This window comes from Podarcis pityusensis (assembly GCF_964106645.2).
Source record: "Podarcis pityusensis genome assembly, chromosome: 16".
Lineage (NCBI taxonomy): Eukaryota > Metazoa > Chordata > Lepidosauria > Squamata > Lacertidae > Podarcis > Podarcis pityusensis.
The window spans coordinates 22756434-22779362 of record NC_138041.1 but is presented as its reverse complement, the minus strand read 5'-3'; the positions used below and the strand labels follow the sequence as shown (position 1 = coordinate 22779362).

The window sequence follows — 22929 nt, the reverse complement described above, 5'->3', positions numbered from 1 at the left end:
GAAATACCTTGACTTTTTCTCTCTGCCACCCCCTTTTCCTTCCCTCCTCCCCTGAACATAAGAAGACCCTGCTGGATCAGGCCAGTGGCCCATCCAGTCCAGCATCCTTTGCTCACAATGGCCAACCAGATGCCTTTTCTGGGAAACCCACAAGCAGGACCTGAGCACAAGAGCACTCTCCCCTCCTGTGGTTTCCAGCAACTGGTGTTCTGAAGCATTATTGCCTGCAGCTAACTGACCAACTGTGTTGCAGATAACTCTGTTTTGCCCCTGAATATAAAGCCTGCCCCCCTAAAATAAATCTTAGCTATGCCCATGTCCCCGGAACATAACCCTTATGCAAGTTGAAAGTGTCTTGTACTTTGCCTCCTGCATCAACCTAAGGACAAAAGCAGATGCACAGCCCCAAACAGGCAACTCCCAAATCACAAACAAAACTAGAAAAACAAAACAAAATCTCTTAATTTTTGTAGGAAGTGGGTCTGGAAAGACACCTGAATGGGAAAGGCTACATTAAGCATACTTTCAATGTACTACTCAAAGTGCTTAATGCAGTCTGCTGGTCAACCTCCCAGCTGCAGAGGTCTTCCACTGTTTGCCCCCAGGCACCCATCCAAGCAGGATGTATTTGCCTCCTATCACAGCTGCATCTGTTCTCCCTCTAATCTTTGTTTTTCTGTTCTCTAGCCCCTTTGTCACCATCTTTCCTGGAAATGAGAGACTTTGGACCAAAATAATATTTAAAACTGCAGCAAAATCAGAGAAATCTGGAAAAGGCACCAAACTGCTTCTCGCACATTAACAGGATGTGTATTCCGTGTGCGTGCATATAAATTATGTAGCATGGTCTCTCAATCCAGGCCTCAGGCCTCTCCCTAGCCATGCCTCCTCCCCAAACTTCGCCTCTCAATGTGTCCTTAAACTTTGATCAATGCTCTCTCCTACCTGTATTGGGGGGGGGGGCGCTGTGGGTTAAACCACAGAGCCTAGGACTTGCCAATCAGAAGGTCGGCGGTTCGAATCCCCTTGACGGGGTGAGCTCCCGTTGCTCGGTCCCTGCTCCTGCCAACCTAGCAGTTTGAAAGCATGCCAAAAAGTGCAAGTAGATAAATAGGTACCGCTCCAGCGGGAAGGTAAAAGGCGTTTCTGTGTGCTGCTCTGGTTCACCAGAAGCGGCTTGGTCATGCTGGCCACATGACCCGAAGCTGTGTGCCGGCTCCCTCGGCCAGTAAAGCGAGATGAGCGCCGCAACCCCAGAGTCGGCCACGACTGGACCTAATGGTCAGGGGTCCCTTTACCTTTACCTGTATGGGGAGAGGGGTGTGTATAGAACCCTTTGATGTTTGCTTGTCTGGAAAACAGAGTAATGTACAAAGGAAAGAGCCATGTGTTGCTCCAGCTACTTCTGCCTCTGATCCCATCTATTTTTTGCCCTGCCCACATCTGGCAGTGGCCCCTGAAAGGTTGCCCATGAGGGAATGCAACCCTCAGCATGGCAACTTCCTAGGTTCTTGACTCGAGCTATGGAATGAAGCACTCCTTTAGCACAAGCACACCTTTAGCATGCCCCGTGGCATATGCAAAGTGCCTGTAGCTACAGGGCAGTTCATGAAACAAGGATTAGGCAATGAGAATAAGATGAGAGTGTCACTTTCACAACAGCCACTTGCTGCTCACCTGCAGTGTGGAATAATTGCCTTCCTGGCCACCAGGTAAGGGAAGTCTGATAAACAGGAAGAGAGAGACTGTTGTTGGATCATTCAGTTTCCTTTCAGGCTGTTGTCGGGTAACAAGCAACACTACAGCATTATGTGTGGGCTAAAGGATAGGCTATTAAATGCTCGTAAGCCAAAAATAAGTAATAGGTTAGGTTTGTGGATTTATCTGCAAGCCTGAGATAGCAGAAGTCTCAGTAACTGTTTGTTCCAGTCAGTGGTTTCACTTGCAACCTTCGTGCCGGCAACCTAGGAATGTGAAGAGATCTAAAAGCACCACAAACAGAAAGCAGGGGGGAGGCACCTACAAGCCTCTAATCAAACTCTGATAACTGCCACAGAGCCGTGAGAGAATAAGTTGGTTTCTTTAGACCTCACAGCTGCAGAGACAGACTCTGGGCCATTTGAGAGCTTCTGAAATGCTTCTGAAAAGTTTAATGGAAGGTAGGTTAAGATGGAAGAAACCTTATACCCTTATGCTATTTTAAGGCAGAGACTGGGTGGACATTTGTTATGGATGCTTTAGCTGTGATTCCTGCATTGCAGGGGGTTGGACTAGATGACCCTTTGGCCCCTTCCAGCTCGGGGATTCTATGATTTTGTTTCTTTTGAATGGAGCTTTAAATCCATCCATGGCTACCAGGATAAGGTAGGACAGTAAAAACCTATTCTGCATCTCAGATTATTATTGCATTGTTTTGTTTAGAACAGAAACTCCAAGCAAAAATGATCATGATGAAAGTTCCTAAGAGATGCATTTTGCATACAGTTGCCTTGACTCAAATGTTTGTTGCCCTCTTTTAATATTTCCTTGTAACTCAGAGATAGAGCACTTTGCATGCAGGGGTCCCAAGTTCAATCCTTGGCATCTCCAGGCAGGGCTGGGAGAGAAACCCACTTGAAGTCCTGGAGAGCTGTTGCCTGTCAGTGAAGACAATGCTAAGCTAGATGGACCAATGCTCTCACTCAGTATAAGGCAGCTTCCTATGGGTCTTTCCCTTAAATTGCTACCTGATTTTTTGTTGTTGCCAGTTCCTTAAGAGGAGCAATTTTTGTCAAGGCTCCAGCCAGGGAGGAAAATCCCCTCTTCTCATTCATTCCATTTCCAGTGGGGAGAAGTAGAAGGCGGACTCTTATGTTCCAGATCAGGCATCCCCAAACTCGGCCCTCCAGCTGTTTTGGGACTACAACTCCCACCACCCCTAGCTAACAGGACCAGTGGTCAGGGATGATGGGAACTGTAGTCCCAAAACAGCTGGAGGGCCGAGTTTGGGGATGCCTGTTCCAATTGTCATCTTTCAAGTATACTTATGAGATGCACATAGGTTTTCCTGATCACTTTGACATGGAACTCTTCTTAAGACTGCAAAATAGCCCAGTTAATATTGCCTCCAAACCTCTGATCATACCCTTTGGATCGGTCAGTCAGGGATGGCACCATGTTCCCTAGCTAATAAAGATGCTTCTATGGTAATGCTGTGCCCATCCACAGTAGAGCAGCAGACTGCACTGTGGAATCCCAATACATCCTAAGGCCCGCCCTCAAGTTGATGTCACAGTTCATATGAGCAGGAGACAGGATCAATCCCTCATGGGGCCTCTGAGCTCAAAGAGGTAGTGGGGGACACAGCACCCAATTTGGGAGTCACTACCACACTCAGAGCAGCCAAGGTAACAGGGACTAATTTCCCAAATCTCCTTTCATTGCAACCTTTTCTGGGTGTTTTGTGCAACAGCCATAGCCTCCCAGCGAATGAGATTCATGCTCTCATATATACAACGAAGCAACAAGAGGGAGTAGCTCTGGCATCAGCACACTGCAGTAGTGGCTGCTTGCTCTCTCCTTCACTCTCACTTATCTCCTCTGCTACATATTCCAGACACTCCTCCTGCATGTTAAGGAGCTCTCGCAGTCTGGCAAAGGCTCTCATAAAAAGCAACATTCACTCAGCCTGCATATCTTCCAACAGCCCTGAACATCAACCGTTTGCTATGTGTGGGTGGCAAATATTGACTCCTAGTCTCCATGAACTCAACCGGAGAAACCTACACTCCAATCCCTACGCCTCTTTGATTCAGCGTACTATTTTCTTCCTAAACACACCAGATCTCCTCTCAATACTAGAAGCAACTGAATTAAGTCAACTGGGCCCGGTAAACAATGGCTTATCTTGGAACCCCCAACAGGAGGTAGCATGTTCTTAGATACCTCAGTCCATTTGGGGCCACAGTAAGAGCTAACAGGTCTGCTGTGATAGGATGATCAGGCTGTCCAGTTGTGCCCCTGCTCCTTTCAATACAAGGTAGTCAGAAAGTGCTGGACAATATTTCAGACCTAGGTATATTCACACCAAAAGCAAGTATCCAAGATGTATTTCCTCAATGAAGGCAGTGCCACAATTTTATTTTTAGTTGCTAGGAAAATACCAGTTTCTCTCCAGCTACCACATTCATTGAGATTCCTACCAGAAGAAGGAAAAGCACAGACAGTGCAGGCACCTTTTAATAAGTGGCAATATCTAATACTGTACAGTATAAGCCATGGGTAGGAAAACAAAGGCCCGGGGGCCGGATCTGGCCCAATTGCCTTCTAAATCTGGCTCACGGACAGTCTGGGAAGCAGTGTGTTTTTACATGAGTAGAATGTGTCCTTTTATTTAAAATGCATCTCTGGATCATTTGTGGGGCTTGCCTGGTGTTTTTACATGAGCAGAATGTGTGCTTTTATTTAAAATGCATCTCTGGGTTATTTGTGGGGCATAGGAATTCGTTCACCCCCCCCCCAAAAAATAGTACGCCCCCCCCCACAAGGTCTGAGGGACAGTGGACCGGCCCCCCGCTGAAAAAGTTTGCTGACCCCTGGTATAGGCTAATGCTGCAGGCATGAGCAGAAAGGGAAATCAGAGAGATACAAGTTGAGCAACACAAATTCCTCTACCATCCCATGTCCAACGCCTACACTGTCAGTAGATTTTGGATATATTGTGTAGACTCAGCGCTCCCTCGCAGTATAGCCCCAGTTTACAAGTTCGAATCCGAATCTATGTGTTTTTTTAATAAACAAAAACAGGGTGTTTTCACTGCTTTAAGTCTATCCTCCTCTCTCTCTCCCTACCCCCCCCCCCAGTCAGGGAGTGCCTCACCCATTCTGTGAATCTCTTGAGATTTTTAATCTGCCTACTGGCATACTGTTTGAAGGCCACCCACTCCCATTGTTCCAGGGTAGTGAACAGGATGTGTCATTTTCACTTCCTCATTTCTGACAGCAAAAGTGAAATTGACAAGCCCATTTGAAAAAAACAAAAACAAATCAATTCTGCGGAACTCCTTTACAGCCAACCAGGATCCACCTTCAATCTCAGGCTTCAACACAGAGCCCACAGCTGTCCCTGGGTGAGCTTCCACCACCAACCTTCCGGTTAACAGCTGGTCACACTGACCCATTATGTCGTAGGAGGTGCTTCTATTTCATATCTTTATTCTTTTCTGCTTCTGCTTCCCCCCCTCAGGTGGTCTGAACCATCATATTGCTTGCTGGTGTACAAAAGTGGCCAAAAGCAGCTTCACTCCATAGTGGAGTGTGGCTATTTCTGCATCTAACACCTGCTTTTACCCTGAAAAAGCAGCTACCGTATTTTTCGCTCCACAAGACGCACCAGACCATAAGACGCACCTAGTTTTTGGAGGAGGAAAACAAGAAAAAAAATATTCTGAATCTCAAAAGCCAGAACAACAAGAGGGATCGCTCCACAGCAATCCCTCTTGCTGTTCTGACTTCTGGGATAGCTGCGCAGCCTGCATTCGCCCCATAAGACGCACACACATTTCCCCTTACATTTTAGGAGGGAAAAAGTGAGTCTTATAGAGCAAAAAATACGGTATTATAAGTTGGGAAATGAGACAGTGGCAGCACCACTGATACACTCCACCCAAGGTCCATTTGCAAACCACTTGTGAGTCACAGCTCACTGAATGAAGCTCAGTAGTTTAGGTTCTGCAGTTAAAGGACCCAATGCTCCTATCCTAGGAAGAGGGGGACGAGGCTCAACAGTACTGTTTCCCCCTTCACAGCAAGGCATCTTGTCCCTATAACTCACAAAGGTTAGACATGGCAGGCTACTCACTTGGTCACCTGTAGGAAAAACAAAACAAAAAACCAATCATCTCTCCACATGATCCAACAGGGAATCATTTGGGAAGCGGAAAAGACAGCATCTCCACTTCAGCATGCATTCAAGTTTTTAATGTGCCACAAATGACTATATATATCCATATGCATTGGCAAGCAGGCTGATAAACTAAACCAGGTGTGAGGAAGCTTTGGCCCTCCAGATGGCAACTCCCACCATCCCTAAACACTGGCAGTGCTCTCTAGGGCTGATGGGAGCTGAATTTCAGCAACATCTGGAGGTTGAAAGTTCCCCACACCTGATCTAAACAGCCATGGCTCCTCCTTCCCCCACCACATGGGCTTTTGAAACACCCCTTTGTCCCGAGGGTAGCAGAAAAAGAAGCTGAAAAACAGCTGCTTCAAAACTCCCCCCCCCCATTTCATGTATACAAATTTTTTATTGTCTCGTTTCATTGTTCAAACATTATTGTAAACTGCTTTGCAGGATCCATTTGACAGAAAGTATATAAATGCCTTATAGAAATATAATAAATTATCCGCGGGTTTATTTGTAAGGCTGGGTTATATTTTAATTGCTGGGTGGCTATGAAAGGAAGGCTGCCCTATGGGAAATATTGCTATCGAGACATGCTTTTTACAGCGTCACGTGGGTAAGTGAACAGTGCCAACTGGCTGGGATGGGCCAGGTATTGGATGCTAGCCAGCTTACCACCTTTCCACAGTGACCCTGCTCTCACCAAAACAGGTATACCTACTCTCACACAAGAGATGCTGGAATGCAATACACGTCTCATTTGCAAGGTGTGCATTAATCATTCTCCAGGCTCGCCCACCCCAGAGTGTCATGGGTTACGTGGCTTCTTCCCCCCACCTTTACTTCAGTTCAGAGGATATCATGCTCTTCAGTTCCAAAAAAAATCATGCTGAAGGGAATGTTTCCTCCTGGATCAATTGTCTTCTTTCAGAATGGGGAGGAAGCAGGCCACAGAGTCAAAGCAATACAAAGCAAAACAAAACAGTTGCTGCTTCTGTGGCGCAGCAGAAAAAATGCTTTACAATCATTAACCTGCCTCACGGTCAACTGAGAGAAGGGTGATTATCCAAGACAACTGCCTAGTGTCTTTGGACATGATCATCTATGCTTTACAGCAGACCAGCCCCTGAGAGGGAAAATTGCTTTGGGGAAGCCCAGTTCCAGGCTGGCTCAGATAGAGTAAAGGGACACAGACTGCAACTTAAGGAGCTTACATAAGAAGTCAAAACATCCTACAATGGAGGGCACCCCCTCCAAAACAGTGCATGAAGACTTGGGGAAAGAGGTTGATTTTAAGAGGCCCCATGTAGCAAGTTCTAGCCTACTGCCACCACCCACCCAGTGGAGACTGGGATGAAAGGTATCCCAGAGAAGGGGGATTTGGCAATCAAGATCCATTCCCCAAGCCACAACATCTGCATTCCTAAAGCCTGCCTTACTCCGCTACCCTCAGATAAAGCTCCTCTTGACTTCAAAACAAGAATACTCCCTGCACTGCAATTCCCACGCACTTGTGGCCCAGTTGCCCATAGACTGGGTTTGCTGCCTAAAGCCTCCATCCCTCAGTTGTTTCAACATCTCAGAAGGGCTCTGGTACTGTTAAGAGGGGAAGTTCAGCAGCAACTTCTCACTACTGTTGCACTGAGACAATTTCCATTTTTCCTCCACCCCTCACTGGGAAGAACAGGGGAGGCCTCCCCTAAATCTGGCAATCCAAAATCTACACATCCTCCCCATTCCATGCCTTAGTACTCAGTCCCTAAACCAGTTTCCAGACTCAAGAGTGCTAAACAGAGGGAGGGAGAATAAAAAGTGTGAAAACCCAAGCTCATGAAAAGTGCCTTCTACGCAACCATACCCTGGGACATCCCAGGGAGAAACTGGATAGGAGGCTTCAACCAAGTAGGCTTGGCCCCATTTTATTCTGGACCACAGTGGAGTTTAGAGTAACAAGAGGTCCTCAGAATCACTTTAATCACACATCCCTCCAAGCCAGGTGGTGGGACACACCCCAATCTAGGCAGGCTGGAGCCCTGGCACCTCTCTGAAGGCAACATACATCTGTAGCCAAAAGCGATATTCTTCAGCCTCGGGTCATCCTCAGACACAATTAGACTCCAACTCTCAAAAGCAAAAGAACCTCTGCCCATGGGAAAAGCTCCTCCAGCCCATCTGAGGTTACATAAATAGGAAGCTCTTTGTGCTTTACTACCAAAGCAATTGCTTACCCACCTCGCTTCTGCCTAGAAACAACTTTCAACACAGCCCACAAAAGCAATACTATCCCTGCCCATGGACAGAGCACCCCTGGCCATCAGGGTTACATATGCATATAGCTTCCACCGACCGTTCTACCTTCACAGGGCTCCCCGTCAGGGCTCATCCCTTTGGGATGCAAACAGCACCCCTCCCCACCCCATGAAAGAAGTGCCCCCTTGCCCTGGCTGCTGGGGATTACAGAAATTTACAGCCACTGGTTGTCCAGCCTCACCCACCCACCCAGCCTGCCAGCAAGACAGGACAATTCCCAGAAAGGCAAGAGTGCTCCTGCCCATGGCAAAAATGCCTCAGAGAAACTTGCCCTCACCACTCCGGGAAGGGAGACAAGCCCATTTCCCCAAAAGGCAACGGGGGTTATAACTCTTGGGTGCAAACCCCAGCCCATTGGGGGAGGGGTGTTACAGAAACTTAAGTCACCAGCTGTTCACCCTCACCCACACCAGGAGTGACAGAAGCCAGCTCCCAAACAGGGAAGAGCACCTTTGCCCACAGACAGAGCGCCTCTACACCACAAACATATAGCTACCACTTGCAGTTTCCCTTCCACAGGGTTTTCCTACCACAGCTCATCATTCTTGGCACAGAGAGTGCCTCCTGACCATGGCAAGAGTGCCCTGCTAAGTGTGTGTGTGCGTGTGAGTGTGTGTGAGAGACAGAAACTTCCACCTACCACCCTCCCCAAGATGATGAGATGCCAACTTGAATAAAATACAGTGGTACCTCGGGTTAAGAACTGAATTCGTTCTGGAGGTCCGTTCTTAACCTGAAACTGTTTTTAACCTGAGGTACCACTTTAGCTAATGGGGCCTCCCGCTGCCTCCGTGTGATTTCTGTTCTCATCCTGAAGCAAAGTTCTTAACCCGAGGTACTATTTCTGGGTTAGCGGAGTCTGTACCTGAAGCGTCTGTAACCCGAGGTACCACTGTAATGGGAGAGGTAAGTAAGCCCCACCCCGTATAATCGATCGCATGGTGCTTTGCACGCGCACACCATTCGTAAGGCAATGTCCATCAACTTTGGGGGTGGGGGCGGCCCCCTCGAATATTTTATTGGGGGCGGCGGCGGCGGCGGCGAAGGAACCTATGCCAATAGCAGAGACAGGCCAATCTCCGGGGAATGGCAACAGTGCCCCTGCGCATGGCGAGAGCGCCTCTGCCGCACTTGAGCCTACTACAAAGAGGTGGGGACCGAATACCACTTTCCTCCTGGTTCTGGCCGGCCACTCCCGGGCTCGAGGCGAGCCCATCCCCACCCACTCCCGAAAGGGGCAAGAGTGCCCCTGCCCATGGCAAGAGTGCCCAGCGCGCACCCCCTCCCCCGCCGCCACTCACGGCGCCTCCTGCTCTGGTCCGTCTCCGCCGTCGGCGACGAGGAAGCCGAACTTGTCGACGCGGCGCTCGCCGTCGGAGCTGCTGCCGCCGCCGCCGCCCAAGGAGCTCCGCGAGTCCATCTCGCTGGCCGCTGCCGCCGACGCCGCCTCGTCTTCGGCAGCGTCGTCGTCCTCCTCCGCCTCGGCCAGGGGTCCGCGGGGCGCAGAGCCCATGCCTCCGGCCTGGGCGGCGGAGGCAGCCTCCCCGTCGTCACCGCCGCCGCTTCCTCCCGCTCGGCTCTTGGCCATACGCGGCCGCCTCAGCGGGAAGGAAGGGGCGCCGCCATCGGACGAAACCCACAGACGATCCGGCCGGGCCGCCTCTCCCTCAGCCGATCCGGCCACGCCCATTGGCTGAGCCATCGCTCTCGAGCCCGCCCCTACGCAGCCGGCATTGGCTCTCGGGCGCGGGCGAGGGCCGGCGGCCTCGCAGGCCTCTTGAATGGAAAATGGGCGGGAAAGGGAGAGCGAGCCGGCAAAGCTCTTGGCCGTCCCAGCTGCCAATCAATTAAACGCTTAAAAGAACCCCATCTCCTCCTGCTTCTCACCCGCCAATCCAGTTGACCAGGAGGAGCGCGGTGTTTCCTCCTCCGCACCCGCCTCCCCTCCTCCACACTCCTCTTCCATTCACTTTCCACGTAGGACAAAACTTGGAGAAACGCGGAAGGGGCAGGAGAGGAAGGAGGTGTTTTCCAGTGTTACGGTCCTGTGGAATATATGCAGCTCAAACGTATTCAACAGAGTGGATTCAATTTAAGGATTACTTAGTTAAATATGTTAAGTTAAATTAACTGAAAATTGCCTGCAGGTACTTAATTGGCTTAGGATTTTATTTATGTTAAGTGATGAATTAATATGTTTAATTTCATAATGTGAAGATCTAAGGATGTTAATGTTTAAGTTAAATTTTATAAGAACTGTGATTTGGAAAACTGTTAAAAGGATATGCAGTGAAATTCAACCAAGGTGAAGCGAGGAAGTCACTTAACAATGTTAATAAGTGTAATTTTCAATAAGGCTATGATTTATGTTTGTTTGCTTTATGTGTTTGTTTGTTTATAATGTGAAAACCAATAATAATAATAAAAAAACACAAACGTATTCAACAGCAGGCTGCAATCCTATATCCACTTTTTTGGAGGGGGGGGAGAGTAAGCCCCATTGAATTCAGTGGAACTGATTTCAGGGTAGGCATTCATGGGATTACTTTGTCCTGCTTCGGACAGGCGGTTATGGAGAGGAGATGCAAGTCCTGTTGGGTTCTGTAATACAGCAGCGTTTATAAACCATCAAAAACATACAGTATACTACTGTATAATCTTGAATGGTAAAACAAGCCTACTCAGCTATGTAGAATGCTGGTGTGTCTTTTAATGTGTCCCCCTCCAAAAAATATTTCAATGTTTTCACTTTTTTATTTATTCAAGGATCACCAATAAGCATTCAACCATCTCCCCCCTCACCACCAACCGAAACACCAAACATCTATTTGATTACAATAAACTTTCACATCATTTCAGTTTTTAAACAAAAGTATCATATGTTTTATTTCACTTTTAATTTTTCTGAATGTTTTACAAAGTTGCTTTTAACTGTTTTTACCGATAATTTTATTGTTTTATTCTCTTTGAGGGTTGTTGTTTTTTTACAAACAGTTTATAAATTTAATGAAGTAAATAAATTAATTAAAAATAAAAGTGTGTACATTTCCTATCACCTGGGAGCATAGAATACTACCACTTCTCCTTTAACATAAAAAAACCTTATGGATGAGTTCAAATCCTACTGCTCATGCCATGTCATAGAAAGTTTGGAGGACAGTCAAGAAGCTAGACAATAACTTTCTGGTCTGTTTCAGGCAAAAGCAGAACAGATACAGGGAACTCCAGACAACAGCTAAATTAAAGTAAGTCCAGTGCCATCTAGTGGCTAAATCGTATACCAACTATATATATATATATATATATATATGTACACAGCTAGGTCGCAGAAATGTTTGGCTGCCACCCCCACTTTCAGTAGGAAAGCTTAAAAGTAAAGGGACCCCTGACCATTAGGTCCAGTCATGACCGACTCTGGGGTTGCGGCGCTCATCTCGCTTTATTGGCCGAGGTAGCCGGCGTAGAGCTTCCGGGTCATGTGGCCAGCATGACTAAGCCGCTTCTGGCGAACCAGAGCAGCGCACGGAAACACTGTTTCTACTTGCACTTTGACGTGCTTTCAACCTGCTAGGTTGGCAGGAGCAGGGACCGAGCAATGGGAGCTCACCCCGTCGCAGGGATTCGAACCGCCGACCTTCTGATCGGCAAGTCCTAGGCTCTGTGGTTTGACCACCCACGTCCCAGGAAAGCTTAGGCCATAATAAAATTGGTAATTTCTAAGGTGCTGCAAAACTCTTTGTTGTTTATGTACAGATGCACCACACCAGTTGGCACTGCCACCACCCCCTAACTCCTACAAAGGGCACATTAAAAACCTCCTACAAAGGGCACATTAAAACAATCTGGAGCTTGGGGGGAAAGGGCCATAGCTGAGTCAGAGACCATCTACCTTGCATTATGCAGAAGGTCCCGGGTTTAACGTAGGACTTGGAGAAGCCCCTTCCTGGGACCCTGGACAGCTACTGCCGGTCATTGCAGACAGGACTGAACTAGATGGGTAAGTGGGTCTGACTCAGGGTGAGACGCCTTCCTATGTTCCCAGCCCAAACAAATGTCACTGCAATTTTCCTTTATATTCAACTTAGCTGGCGACATAAGAACATAAGAAGACCCTGTTGGATGAGGCTGGTGTCCCATTGGCTTCAGCATCTTCTTCTAACTGTGGTCAGCTAGATGCCTTAGCCCAGTATACCTGAAGGAGTGTCTCCACCCCCATCGTTCACCCCCATCATTCACCCCAGACACTGAGGTCCAGCTCCAAGGGCCTTCTGGTGGTTCCCTCTGTGCGAGAAGTGAGGTTGCAGGGAACCAGGCAGAGGGCCTTCTTGGTAGTGGCACCCGCCCTGTGGAACGCCCTCCCATCAGATGTCAAGGAAATAAACAACTATCTGACTTTTACAAGACATCATCAGGCAGCGCTGTTTAGGGAAGTTTTTAATGTTTGTTGTTTTATCGTGTTTTTAATAGTCTGCTGGGAGCCACCCAGAGTGGCTGGGGAAACCCAGCCAGATGGGCAGGGTATAAATAACATCATATTATTATGTGGGTTGCCCACAGGCATCTGTGAGAAGTGAGGTTATAGGGAACCAGCCAGAGGGCCTTCTTGGTGGTGGGGCCACCCTGTGGAACGCCCTCCCATCAGATGTCAAGGAAGTAAACAACTATCTGACTTTTACAAGACATCTGAAGGCAGCCCTCTTTAGGGAAGTTTTTAATGTCTTAATATATTATGTTTTTATATATGTTGGAAGCCACCCAGAGTGGCTGGGGAAACCCAGTCAGATGGGTGGAATATAAATACAGCAGCTGGAGGAGGAGGAGGAGGAGCAGCAGCAGCAGCAGCAGCAGCAACAACAACAGCAACAACAACAACAAGCCACTATGAGAATAGGATGCTGAACTAGATGGGACATTGGCCTCATCCAGCAGGCTCTTATGATGTTCTTCCTGGATTTCTTATTAACTGGAAATACTTGGGACTTGCATATATTTTATCAGGGAGAGAGGATATTGAAAGGTGAGGCACAACGTGAATGCAGCTTACAGCGGGATAGTTTTGTCAGTCCTTTGCAGCATCCAAACGTAAGAGTCCGCCGGATCAGGCCAAATGGCCCATCTAGTTCATCCTCCTGTTCTCACACTGGCCAGTCAGATGCTTCTGGGAAACCTGCAAGAGGCACATGAGCGCAGGAGCACGCTCTCCTCCTGTGGATTCCTGCAAGAAGCATTCCGAGGCACGTGAAGGAGAACATGGTCATTGTGGCTATGAATTTGACCAATCTCTTTTTGGAATGAGCACCCAAGTTTTCTTCTTGCTTTCAGGCAGGGCTCTTGCAACTTTCCCAACTGCACCACAGCCAGAAGTTCAGCACGTTGAGCTTTTTCCTGCAAGTGCTCTCCCCAGCCTTCTGGCACAGGGATGGTGGCTGTAGAATAGATCAGTCCATTTTTTGAAAGAAATACAGTATTGATGGCTGCTGCCACCTTCTGGTGGCAGGCTAGCATTGGGTTGTGGGAGAGAAAGGAAGCAGGGCTCATTCCACCAGCTGAATTGTTTCCAGCTGCTCCTTATAAGAGTAAAATATACTCGGAGTCAGGAGTGGATTTCATGCTCTTTATTCAGCTCATAGTGGTGAGGAGGAATGGAAGTTCCCCCACAATATCTGCTTTATATACATTATTTACACAATGGGCTGCACGTGATTGGCTAATTCCGGGATTCTCCTGTAGGCCAATCAGGTTGTGGATTCACTTCCACCTGGAGCTGGATTGGGTGGCTCCTGCGGACCAATCATACTGCTGCATTGTTCTAGGACCAATCAGACTGCTGCATTCTGAATCCTATTGTTCTGGGACCAATCAGACTGCTGCATTTTGGATCCTATTCAACTCAGTACATAACAAAGAGCTACTATTTAACTTTAAGAATGGGCACCTGACTTGTTTTTCCCCCTCTTCCCTCCATGCCCTTTTCCTTTTGTGCTATGGCTTTTAGAACGCAAGCCTGAAGGCAGAGACTGTCTTGTTTTTAACTGATTGTATGTGAGTTGCTCTGGGAGCCTTTTTATGGATGAAGAGTGGGGTACAAATGCCCTAAATCAGAAATGGTGCAGGGACCAAATACGACCCCCCCCAGTGTCTCTGTCTGCCCCATGGGCTTCTTGCCAGCCAACCGCCTTTCGTCAACCCTGCTCACACAATCATTTAGTGTTTTTCTCCTGGCTAAGATGTATCCTTCAACCCTGAAGACGTCTTTGCTTGCCTCAAGTACAGTGGTACCTTGGTTCTCAAACTTAATCCGTTCTGGAAGTCCGTTCGACTCCCAAAACCGTTTAAAAACCAAGGCACAGTTTCCGATTGGCTGCAGGAGCTTCCTGCACTCAAGCAGAAGCTGCGTCGGATGTTCGGCTTCCGGAAAACTTTCACAAACCGGAACACGTACTTTCAGGTTTGCGGCGTTTAGGAGCCGATTTGTTCAGCAACTAAGCCGTACAGGAACCAAGGTACCAATGTATATACAGGGGTGTATAGAAACTAACTTACTGTACAAAAGTAGCATTTGCATATGTTGCTCCACCCACTTTTTTCTCTGGCCTTGCCCACCACTGGAATGCGGCCCCTGGAAAGTTTCCCAGAAGGGGCTGGGGCCCTCAGAGAGCCAGTGTGGTGTAATGGTTAAGAGTGGTGGACTCGTAATCTGGTGAACTGGGTTCGCTTCCCTGCTCCTCCACATGCAGCTGCTGGGTGACCTTGGGCTAGTCACACTTCTCTGAAGTCTCTCAGCCTCACTCACGTCACAGAGTGTATGTTGTGGGAGAGGAAGGGAAAGGAGAATGTTAGCCGCTTTGAGACTCCTTAGGGTAGTGATAAAGCGGGATATCAAATCCAAACTCTTCTTCTTCTTCTCCTGCTCAGGGTGAACAGGGTACCCCACCCCTGCTACAACCTAACCACCTGGAGACTTACGATGCTTCTATAATATCTGGATTTATTTACAGATATGCAAGTTGAGTATCAGACACCTTAAGATGCCAGCATGGTCTTGTACATGAGATCACCACCAAGAAGCACCCCGGCCACTCCAGGTGCTTCTTATTCACCAGAGCTCAATGCTTCCCCCCTGCCAGCTCTGTCTGCAAAACTGCAGCTTCTAGCTGGGCTGGCCCTCCCATTGGCAAAGGGAAACAGCTGTCTCAGGCGGCAGATTCAGCAGGGTGAGCAGTGACAGCAAGATATTGGAGGGAGAGTGTGGACCACATAGCCTGCTCTGTACTTCCCTAACGCTCTCGGGTTAAGTGAAAGGTGGTGTGCACCACCACTGCTGAAGTAAGATTCACCGCATGGTTTAGTCAGCTTGAGCAAAGTTCTGCAGCAAAACAGGCCTGGGTTGTACACAGGGCCAGCCCTACAATGAGGCAGAGTGAAGCAGCTGCCTCAGGCGGCAGATGCTGAGGTGCGGGGATGACTGCTATCAAGTGCAGCGGAAGATACTGTCACCAGTATGGAAGTTAAGATTCGACTATCAGCCCTGCTGGCTTCCACATCTCCTTTGCAGGAGGAAGACATCTTGCCCTTCGCCTCAGGCAGCAAAATGTATTGAGCCGGCCCTGATTCTATTAGTCCTTTCTCAACCACAGATCCTGTTTATCTCATCCTTAGTTGAGAGGGGCAGGGGAAGATGTGGCATTGCAGGGAGCTGTGATTCCTGGATTGCAAAGGGTTGGAGTAGATGACCGTTTGGACCCCTTCCAACTGTACAATGTTTCTATGATTCCTCCAAATGGTTATCACCTGCCAGCAATTTACTAACCATTCCTGCGAGCCTTTAACCTTTCATTTCCCTAGCAAGAGATGGCGCCTGGTAACTAGAGAAGGGAGATAAATTCAGCTCAGTTTGCCAGAGTCTTTTGAAATTCGCTTTGCTCAAAATTGTGCACTGCACACAACGCTTTCAAAAGTGCATCTTAGGGGGAAATGTGCATTGGTGAAAGATTTAACCTGGGACTCTCTGCATGCAAGAGAGATGCTCAGCCACCGAGCTATGGACCTTCCTAGGTGATGAAGGGCAGGTAAGACATGCAAAACACTACTAAATCTTAGGTTACATAAATACAATCCTGGTAACAACACACCCAATGTAACAGGCTGTTTTTGACTATGTAACTTCCATTTCAAACACAACTCAACATATAATATCTCACAAAGTGTAATCCCATAGACCAACACATCATGCAAACAGAACATATGAGAAATTTTGTTCCATAATAATAATAATAATAATAATAATAATAATAATTTATTTGGCGGCTTCCAAAAAAAATATTAAAATACTGTAATACATCAAACATTAAAAGCTTCCCTAAACAGGGCTGCCTTCAGATGTCTTCTAAAAGTCTGGTAGTTGTTGTTCTCTTTGACATCTGGTGGGAAGGCGTTCCATAGGACGGGTGCCACTACCGAGAAGGCCCTCTGCCTGGTTCCCTGTAACTTGGCTTCTCGCAGTGAGGGAACCGCCAGAAGGCCCTCGGTGCTGGACCTCAGTGTCCGGGTAGAAAGATAGGGGTAGAGACGCTCCTTCAGATATACTGGACCGAGGCCGTTTAGGGCTTTAAAGGTCAGCACCAACACTTTGAATTGTGCAGTGTTTCCGTCATACAAGAATATGGTATGTAAACTTGTTGTTTAACTGGTATGTTATGTTACTTAGTTTGTATAAGGATTATGTTATATTGTGTTTATTTAATTTAGGGTATGCACGGCTGATGAAGCCTGATTGGGTGAAACAAGGTATTATCCTGGAATCCTTGTCGTGCCATACCTTCAAGTTTTCCATCTGATCCGATATCTACATACAAGGAATGTTAGAATCGTCAAAGCAGCGATACCATAAGATAAGCATAGCATATTGTGGTTATTGCCGATATTGCCAATTTAGGAACCGAATGGACTTTATCTCCTGACCATCCATCGGACTTTAATTTATCTTGATATGTTCTGTTTGCATGATGTGCTGGTCTATGGAATTACACTTTGTGAGATATTATATGTTGAATTGTGTTTGAAATAGAAGTTACACAGTCAAAAACAGCCTGTTACGTTGTGTGTGGGCAGGTAAGACAGTCAGCGGAGGAGGATAACCTAGGAGTGCAAAGTCCCTCTGCAACTTAACAGAAGGAAGGACGTGGGTAAACTGCCCTGTTTTTCCCATCCCAAGGTGGAGCGGTACATTTTCTCCCTCGCTCCCATCAGTAAGTGGAGACAAATTGATGCTGTTTAAAAATTGATCAATTTCCTGCTAAATGGCTGCATCGCATCATTGGCTTTGAAAAGTGCTTTATCAGGCACATGCGTGAGATCCCTCTGTCTCTCCCTCTCCTCTCTGAAACCCCTTGATAACAAGAATGTCATTTCTAGCAGGTCTGGTGTCACCATGCATTATCTTTTAAGAGCTTGACACCCCAGGCAGACTTACTGGAAAGCGATGCCTGCTCTGTCCTAGGTTTGGGCTTACCTAGGGTAGGCAAAGTGGTAGAGCAACTGCTTCACATCCAGGTTCAGCCCCTGGCATCCCCAGGTAGGGTCTGGAGAGATGCTGCCAGTCGGTGTTGGCAATACTAAGCAAGATGGGCCAATAGCCTATCTCAGTATAGAATTCAGTATTAGGAATGGTGTGGATCAATGGGTTGAGCATCTGCTTTGCATGCAAAAGGTCTCAGGTTCGACCCCCAGCTTCTCCAGGTAGTGTTGGGAGAGATCCCTTGGCTGAAACCTGGGACAGCTGCTGCCAGTCACGGTTGGCAGTACTGGGCTAAATGGACCAGTGGTCTGATTTAGTAATAAAGCACCTTCCTATGTCCTTATATGCAACTAACTGGCTGTCACAGAGTGAGTTGGTCAGTAAATCACACAGATCAGAGTTGGAGTTAACTCTTTAGTAGCAAAAACACGATCTTCACAGACTTGGCTGAGTGTCAGGCCTAATGAGCACAGCAGCTCGTTCTCAGTAGGTCTTACTCCATGAAATAATTGCCAAGACCTCCCCATAGCCGCCTGTATCTCTTCCTCCCCAGGGTTCCCCCCCCCCCCCAGCAATCAGAGACTGTGCCTTCCGGAGACTGTGCTCTTCCCATTTCGCACCTCTTCTGGTTCTGGGGTTGGTGGGGGGAGGGAGCTTGTCACAGCAGGAAGGGGAGGCACCCATGACTCTTCACCAGCCTGACTCATCTCTGCCTCTTGGCCTCCCTCCTCCCATTAGCCTGCGTCAGCTTCTGCCTCTGATTCTGGACTGCTCTCTGCCACAGACTCTCCCTTTTCACTGAGCCCTGTTACCCCTTCGGCTTCCGACACCTCCTCTTCCCATCTTCTCCCTCTGACCACTCATCGTTGTCCCACCACCACCACTCCCCGGGCTCTGAGCCTTCTTCCCTTGGGGGTTTCCCAACTAGTTCCTCCCGCCATTTCTCTGCGTCCAACCAGCAGCGATGATGACCACTATTGTAACTTGACTGCAACTGACTGGTGAGATTTCATTCCGTTTCCTATGTTTTTGCATAGCTGCCCATCCAAATCCTTCAGCACTGGGTGGCCTACCTATCTAAATGAATTAAAATAAATAAATAAATAAATAAATACATACATACATACATACATAAATGGTCAGCTCTTACACCAGCTATTTCTTTGGTGATCACTCATAGCTGAGCAAGATTGTCTTCCATAAACACGGTTTTAACAATGAGTCTGTAAGTGACTGTGAAGGCCAATTCTGGACCCACATGTCCTTCCACAGTGGGGACATAGGTTTCCGGATGGGAGTTGATCGCAGTGTGGATTTGCCAAGTGAGCCTTCCTCCTAGCACATTTCTCCCTTGTGTCCTGAGTTCAAGTGTCTTCAAAACCCATGACACCTTTGGTAAAGACTGTTCTCCAATTGGAGCGCTCACAGGCAAGTGTTTTCCAGTTGTTGGTGTTTATGTCACTTTTTTTAGATTTGCCTTGAAACGGTGTTTAAACCTCTTTTGTTGACCACCAGCATTACACTTTCCATTTTTAAGTTTGGAATAGAGTAGTTGCTTTGGAAGACAATCATCAGGCGTCCACACAAGTTGACCAGTAGATCTCCCCACTCCATCCCCCACCCCCCAGTTTGTGAAGGGTCCTGAAGAGCAGTGGGATAACCGTTATTAACAGACCAGAGGCCACTGGAGAAAGCGGGGATTCGAACCACTGACCTTCCGATCAGCAAGCCCTAGGCTCTGTGGTTTAGACCACAGCACCACCCACGTCCCTATATAATAGATTACATCAAAAGATGCAGGAACAAAATAGAGAAATGGAACCCATGGAGGGAAGGAAGGAGGTCTGAAGGTTCGAAAGAACCACTTTTTTATTTTTGGAAATGTTATGTTTGTTGTGTATACCTTTCGTGTAAAACTAATAATAATAATAATAATAATAATAATAATAAAGCAGTCATGGTTTCCCCCAAAGATTTATGGGAGCTGTGGTTTGTTAGGAGTGCTGAGAGTTCTTAGGAAACCCCTGTATTCCCCCTCCCAGAGCTCCCTGTCTATCTTGATTGTTAAACTACTCTGGGAATCATAGCTCTGGAAGGGGGGATCTAGGGCTCTCCTAAGAACTCTCAGCACCCTCAACAAACTACAACCCCCAGGATCCTTTGGGAGAAGCCACGCCTGCTTAAAGTAGTATCACGGTGGATGGTGTGAATGTGGCCGTAGAGAAGTCCCCAACCTTCAATAATGCTAGTGCAAAGCTATTATACTTTCAGCAGAAACCCCTGAGATCAAATCAGCCTGTCTTGGAGAGTGCCAAGGAGAAGGTGGAGGAGCTGCTTCAGGATTAATGGGCAAATTGGCAAGGAAATGAGCACGATGGATCTGTGCCTTTTCTTGGAGATCAAGAAACGTCTGTCGGATCAGCATTTCTGTTTTGTTTCACAGCAAGAGGAAAGTGTGGCGAGAGGCAGCGGCGTCATCGTGATGACAGTGTTGGGTGAGGGATTGGGTGGAGTCCAAGCCAGGGTTCAGATCCTCCACTCTGTCGTGGTGCTTACGTGGTGTTCATCAGTATGCGGATGATACCCAGCTCTACCTCTCTTTTAAATCAGAACCAGTGAAGGTGGTGAAGGTCCTGTGTGAATGTCTGGAGGTGGTTGGAGGATGGATGGCGGCTAACAGGTTGAGGTTGAATTCTGACAAGACAGAAGTACTGTTTTTGGGGGACAGGGGGTGGGTGGGGGTGGAGGATTCCCTGGTCCTGAATGGGGCAACTGTGCCCCTGAAGGACCAGGTGCGCAGCCTGGCATGCATTTTGGGCTCACAGCTGTCCATGGAGGCACAGGTCAATTCTGTGTCCAGGGCAGCTGTCTACCAGCTCCATCTGTTATGCAGGCTGAGAGCCTACCTGCCCACAGACTGTCTCACCAGAGTGGTGCATGCTCTAGTTATCTCCCACTTTGACTACTGCAATGCACTCTATGTGGGGCTACCTTTGAAGGTGACCCGGAAACTGCAACTAATCCAGAATGCAGCAGCTAGACTGGTGACTGGGAGTGGTCGCCAAGACCACATAACACCAGTCCTGAAAGACCTACATTGGTTCCCAGTACGTTTCCAAGCACAATTCAAAGTGTTGATGCTGATCTTTAGAGCCCTAAACGGCCTCGGTCCAGTATATCTGAAGGAGTGTCTCCACCCCCATCATTCTGCCCGGACACTGAGGTCCAGCTCCGAGGGCATTCTGGTGGTTCCCTCACTGCGAGAAATGAGGTTACAGGGAACCAGGCAGAGGGCCTTCTCGGTAGTGGCGCCCTCCCTGTGGAACACCCTCCCATCAGATGTCAAGGAAATAAAAAGCTATCTGACTTTTAGAAAACATCTGAAGGCAGCGTTGTTTAGGGAAGTTTTTAATGTTTGATGTTTTATTGTGCTTTTAATTCTGTTGGGAGTCGCCCAGAGTGGTGGGGTATCAATTTATTATTATTATTATTATTATTATTATTATTATTATTATGTGACCCTGGGCCAGACATAAGACCATAAGAAGAGCCTGCTGGGCAGGCCAATGGCCTATCTAATCCAGAATCCTAGCCACCAAGATGCCCCAAGGTGGTCACAAGCTCAAAAGGGGTCTCCTCTCCTGTGGTCTCCAGCAGCTGGTATTCCGAAGATTGCTGCCTCCTATAGAGCACAGCCTTACCACAGTGCAAGTGGCTTCCCTCCAGCAGGCCAGAAGGCCACCATCCAATCCACACACCATCAGCCTCTGCGCTTTCTCCCTCGTAATCATGTCCCTCCCTGGTTTATCAGGAAAGGAGAGCAATCTGCTGGAGAGAGTGTGCGTCATTTTGGAGTAAAGAAAGACCAGTGTACTGTGCAGTTTTCCAGTGCCCCATTGACACATAGAATCATAGATTTGGAAGGGACCCCGGCGGTCATCTAGTCCAAGTCCCTCCACATAGCCATCCCTGAGTGGGCTCGAACCACCAACCTTCTGGTTCACAGCCAGACACACTGACCTATTATGCCAAGAGATGTGGATGTAAAACAGGGGTCAACAACCTTTTCCAGCTGTGGGCCGGTCCACCCTCAGACCTTGTGGGGTGCCAGACTATATTTTGAAAAAAAGAAAATGAACGAATTCCTATGCCCCACAAATAACCCAGAGATGCATTTTAAATAACAGGACACATTCTACTCTTGTAAAAACATGCTGATTCCTGGACTGTCCGTGGGCCGGGTTGAGAAGGTGATTGGGCTGGATCCGGCCCCCGGGCCTTAGTTTGCTTACCCCTGCTGTAAAACATCGCTTGATTGTCACGTCTCACACGGGAAGCTGCCCTATACGAAGTTAGACCACTGGGTCTATCTAACTCAGTTCTGTCTACACTGGCTGGTAGTGGCTCTCTGGGGTTTCAGGCTGAAAACTTTGGCAGCCCTACCTGGAGATTGCACCCAGGACTTTGGAAGTGTTGAGATGTAACTCGGCTTGCACCGAAGGCTGATGTGTCTGCATGGGAAAGAGCAGACAGAGAGGGGAAACCTCCACATTCCCCTCTTCCTGTTGCTCTGAAGCAACTGATTTCAGTGGTATACTGCCATTGGCTCTGGAGGTTCAGGTCACATCCACGCAACACATTTAGAGCACATGGCTTCCTCCCCAGAAATCCCGGAAACGGTTGTGTGGTTAAGGGTGCTGGGAATTCTAGCTCAGTGAGAGGTAAGCTAGAGTTCCCAGGATTGGGAAGCCGGCCATGTTGAATTTGCTTTAAATACATGGTGCAGATGTGACCGTAGGAGGCAACTCCTTGGGGCTGAGGGCTCTTTTCCGCCCCTCCAATAAAATATTTGAGGGGGGCGCCCCAAAAGTTAATGGTCATTACCATTATGGTCATTCAAATGGTGGGTGTGGGTGGGTGGGTGTACCATATCGTGTGATCAGTGGGGCTTACCTCCAGCCCCCCCCAAATATTTTATTGAAGTTGGCACCCCTGGATGTGACCTCAATCATCCCCTTGCCATACTGCCTGGAAAGACCGTCTAGCCATCCTGGCTCAGAGCCATTTCCCCAGCCCTCTCCGCCTCCTCCTCCCATCTCCCCACAATACCTGATTGGGTCGAAGAGCTCCGTGTAACTCCAAAGTGGGCGTCCCTTCCCTCCAATCAGACGGCGCTCCGAGTGCCTTGGTGCTGCTGCTACTGCCGCCGCCGCCGCCGCCG

General features: G+C 48.1%; 1 protein-coding gene across 1 annotated transcript in view; it reads right to left on the bottom strand.

Moving 5' to 3' along the window:
- TBC1D10A (TBC1 domain family member 10A) overlaps positions 1 to 9908 on the bottom strand; it is a 49919-nt gene extending 40011 nt beyond the window's left edge. The window contains exon 1 of the mRNA XM_080986364.1: positions 9493 to 9908. Within this exon, the coding sequence (XP_080842490.1) occupies positions 9493 to 9893 (401 nt within the window). The 5' untranslated portion in view covers positions 9894 to 9908. The remainder of the gene's footprint in view (positions 1 to 9492) is intronic.
- Positions 9909 to 22929: the final 13021 nt, after the last annotated feature.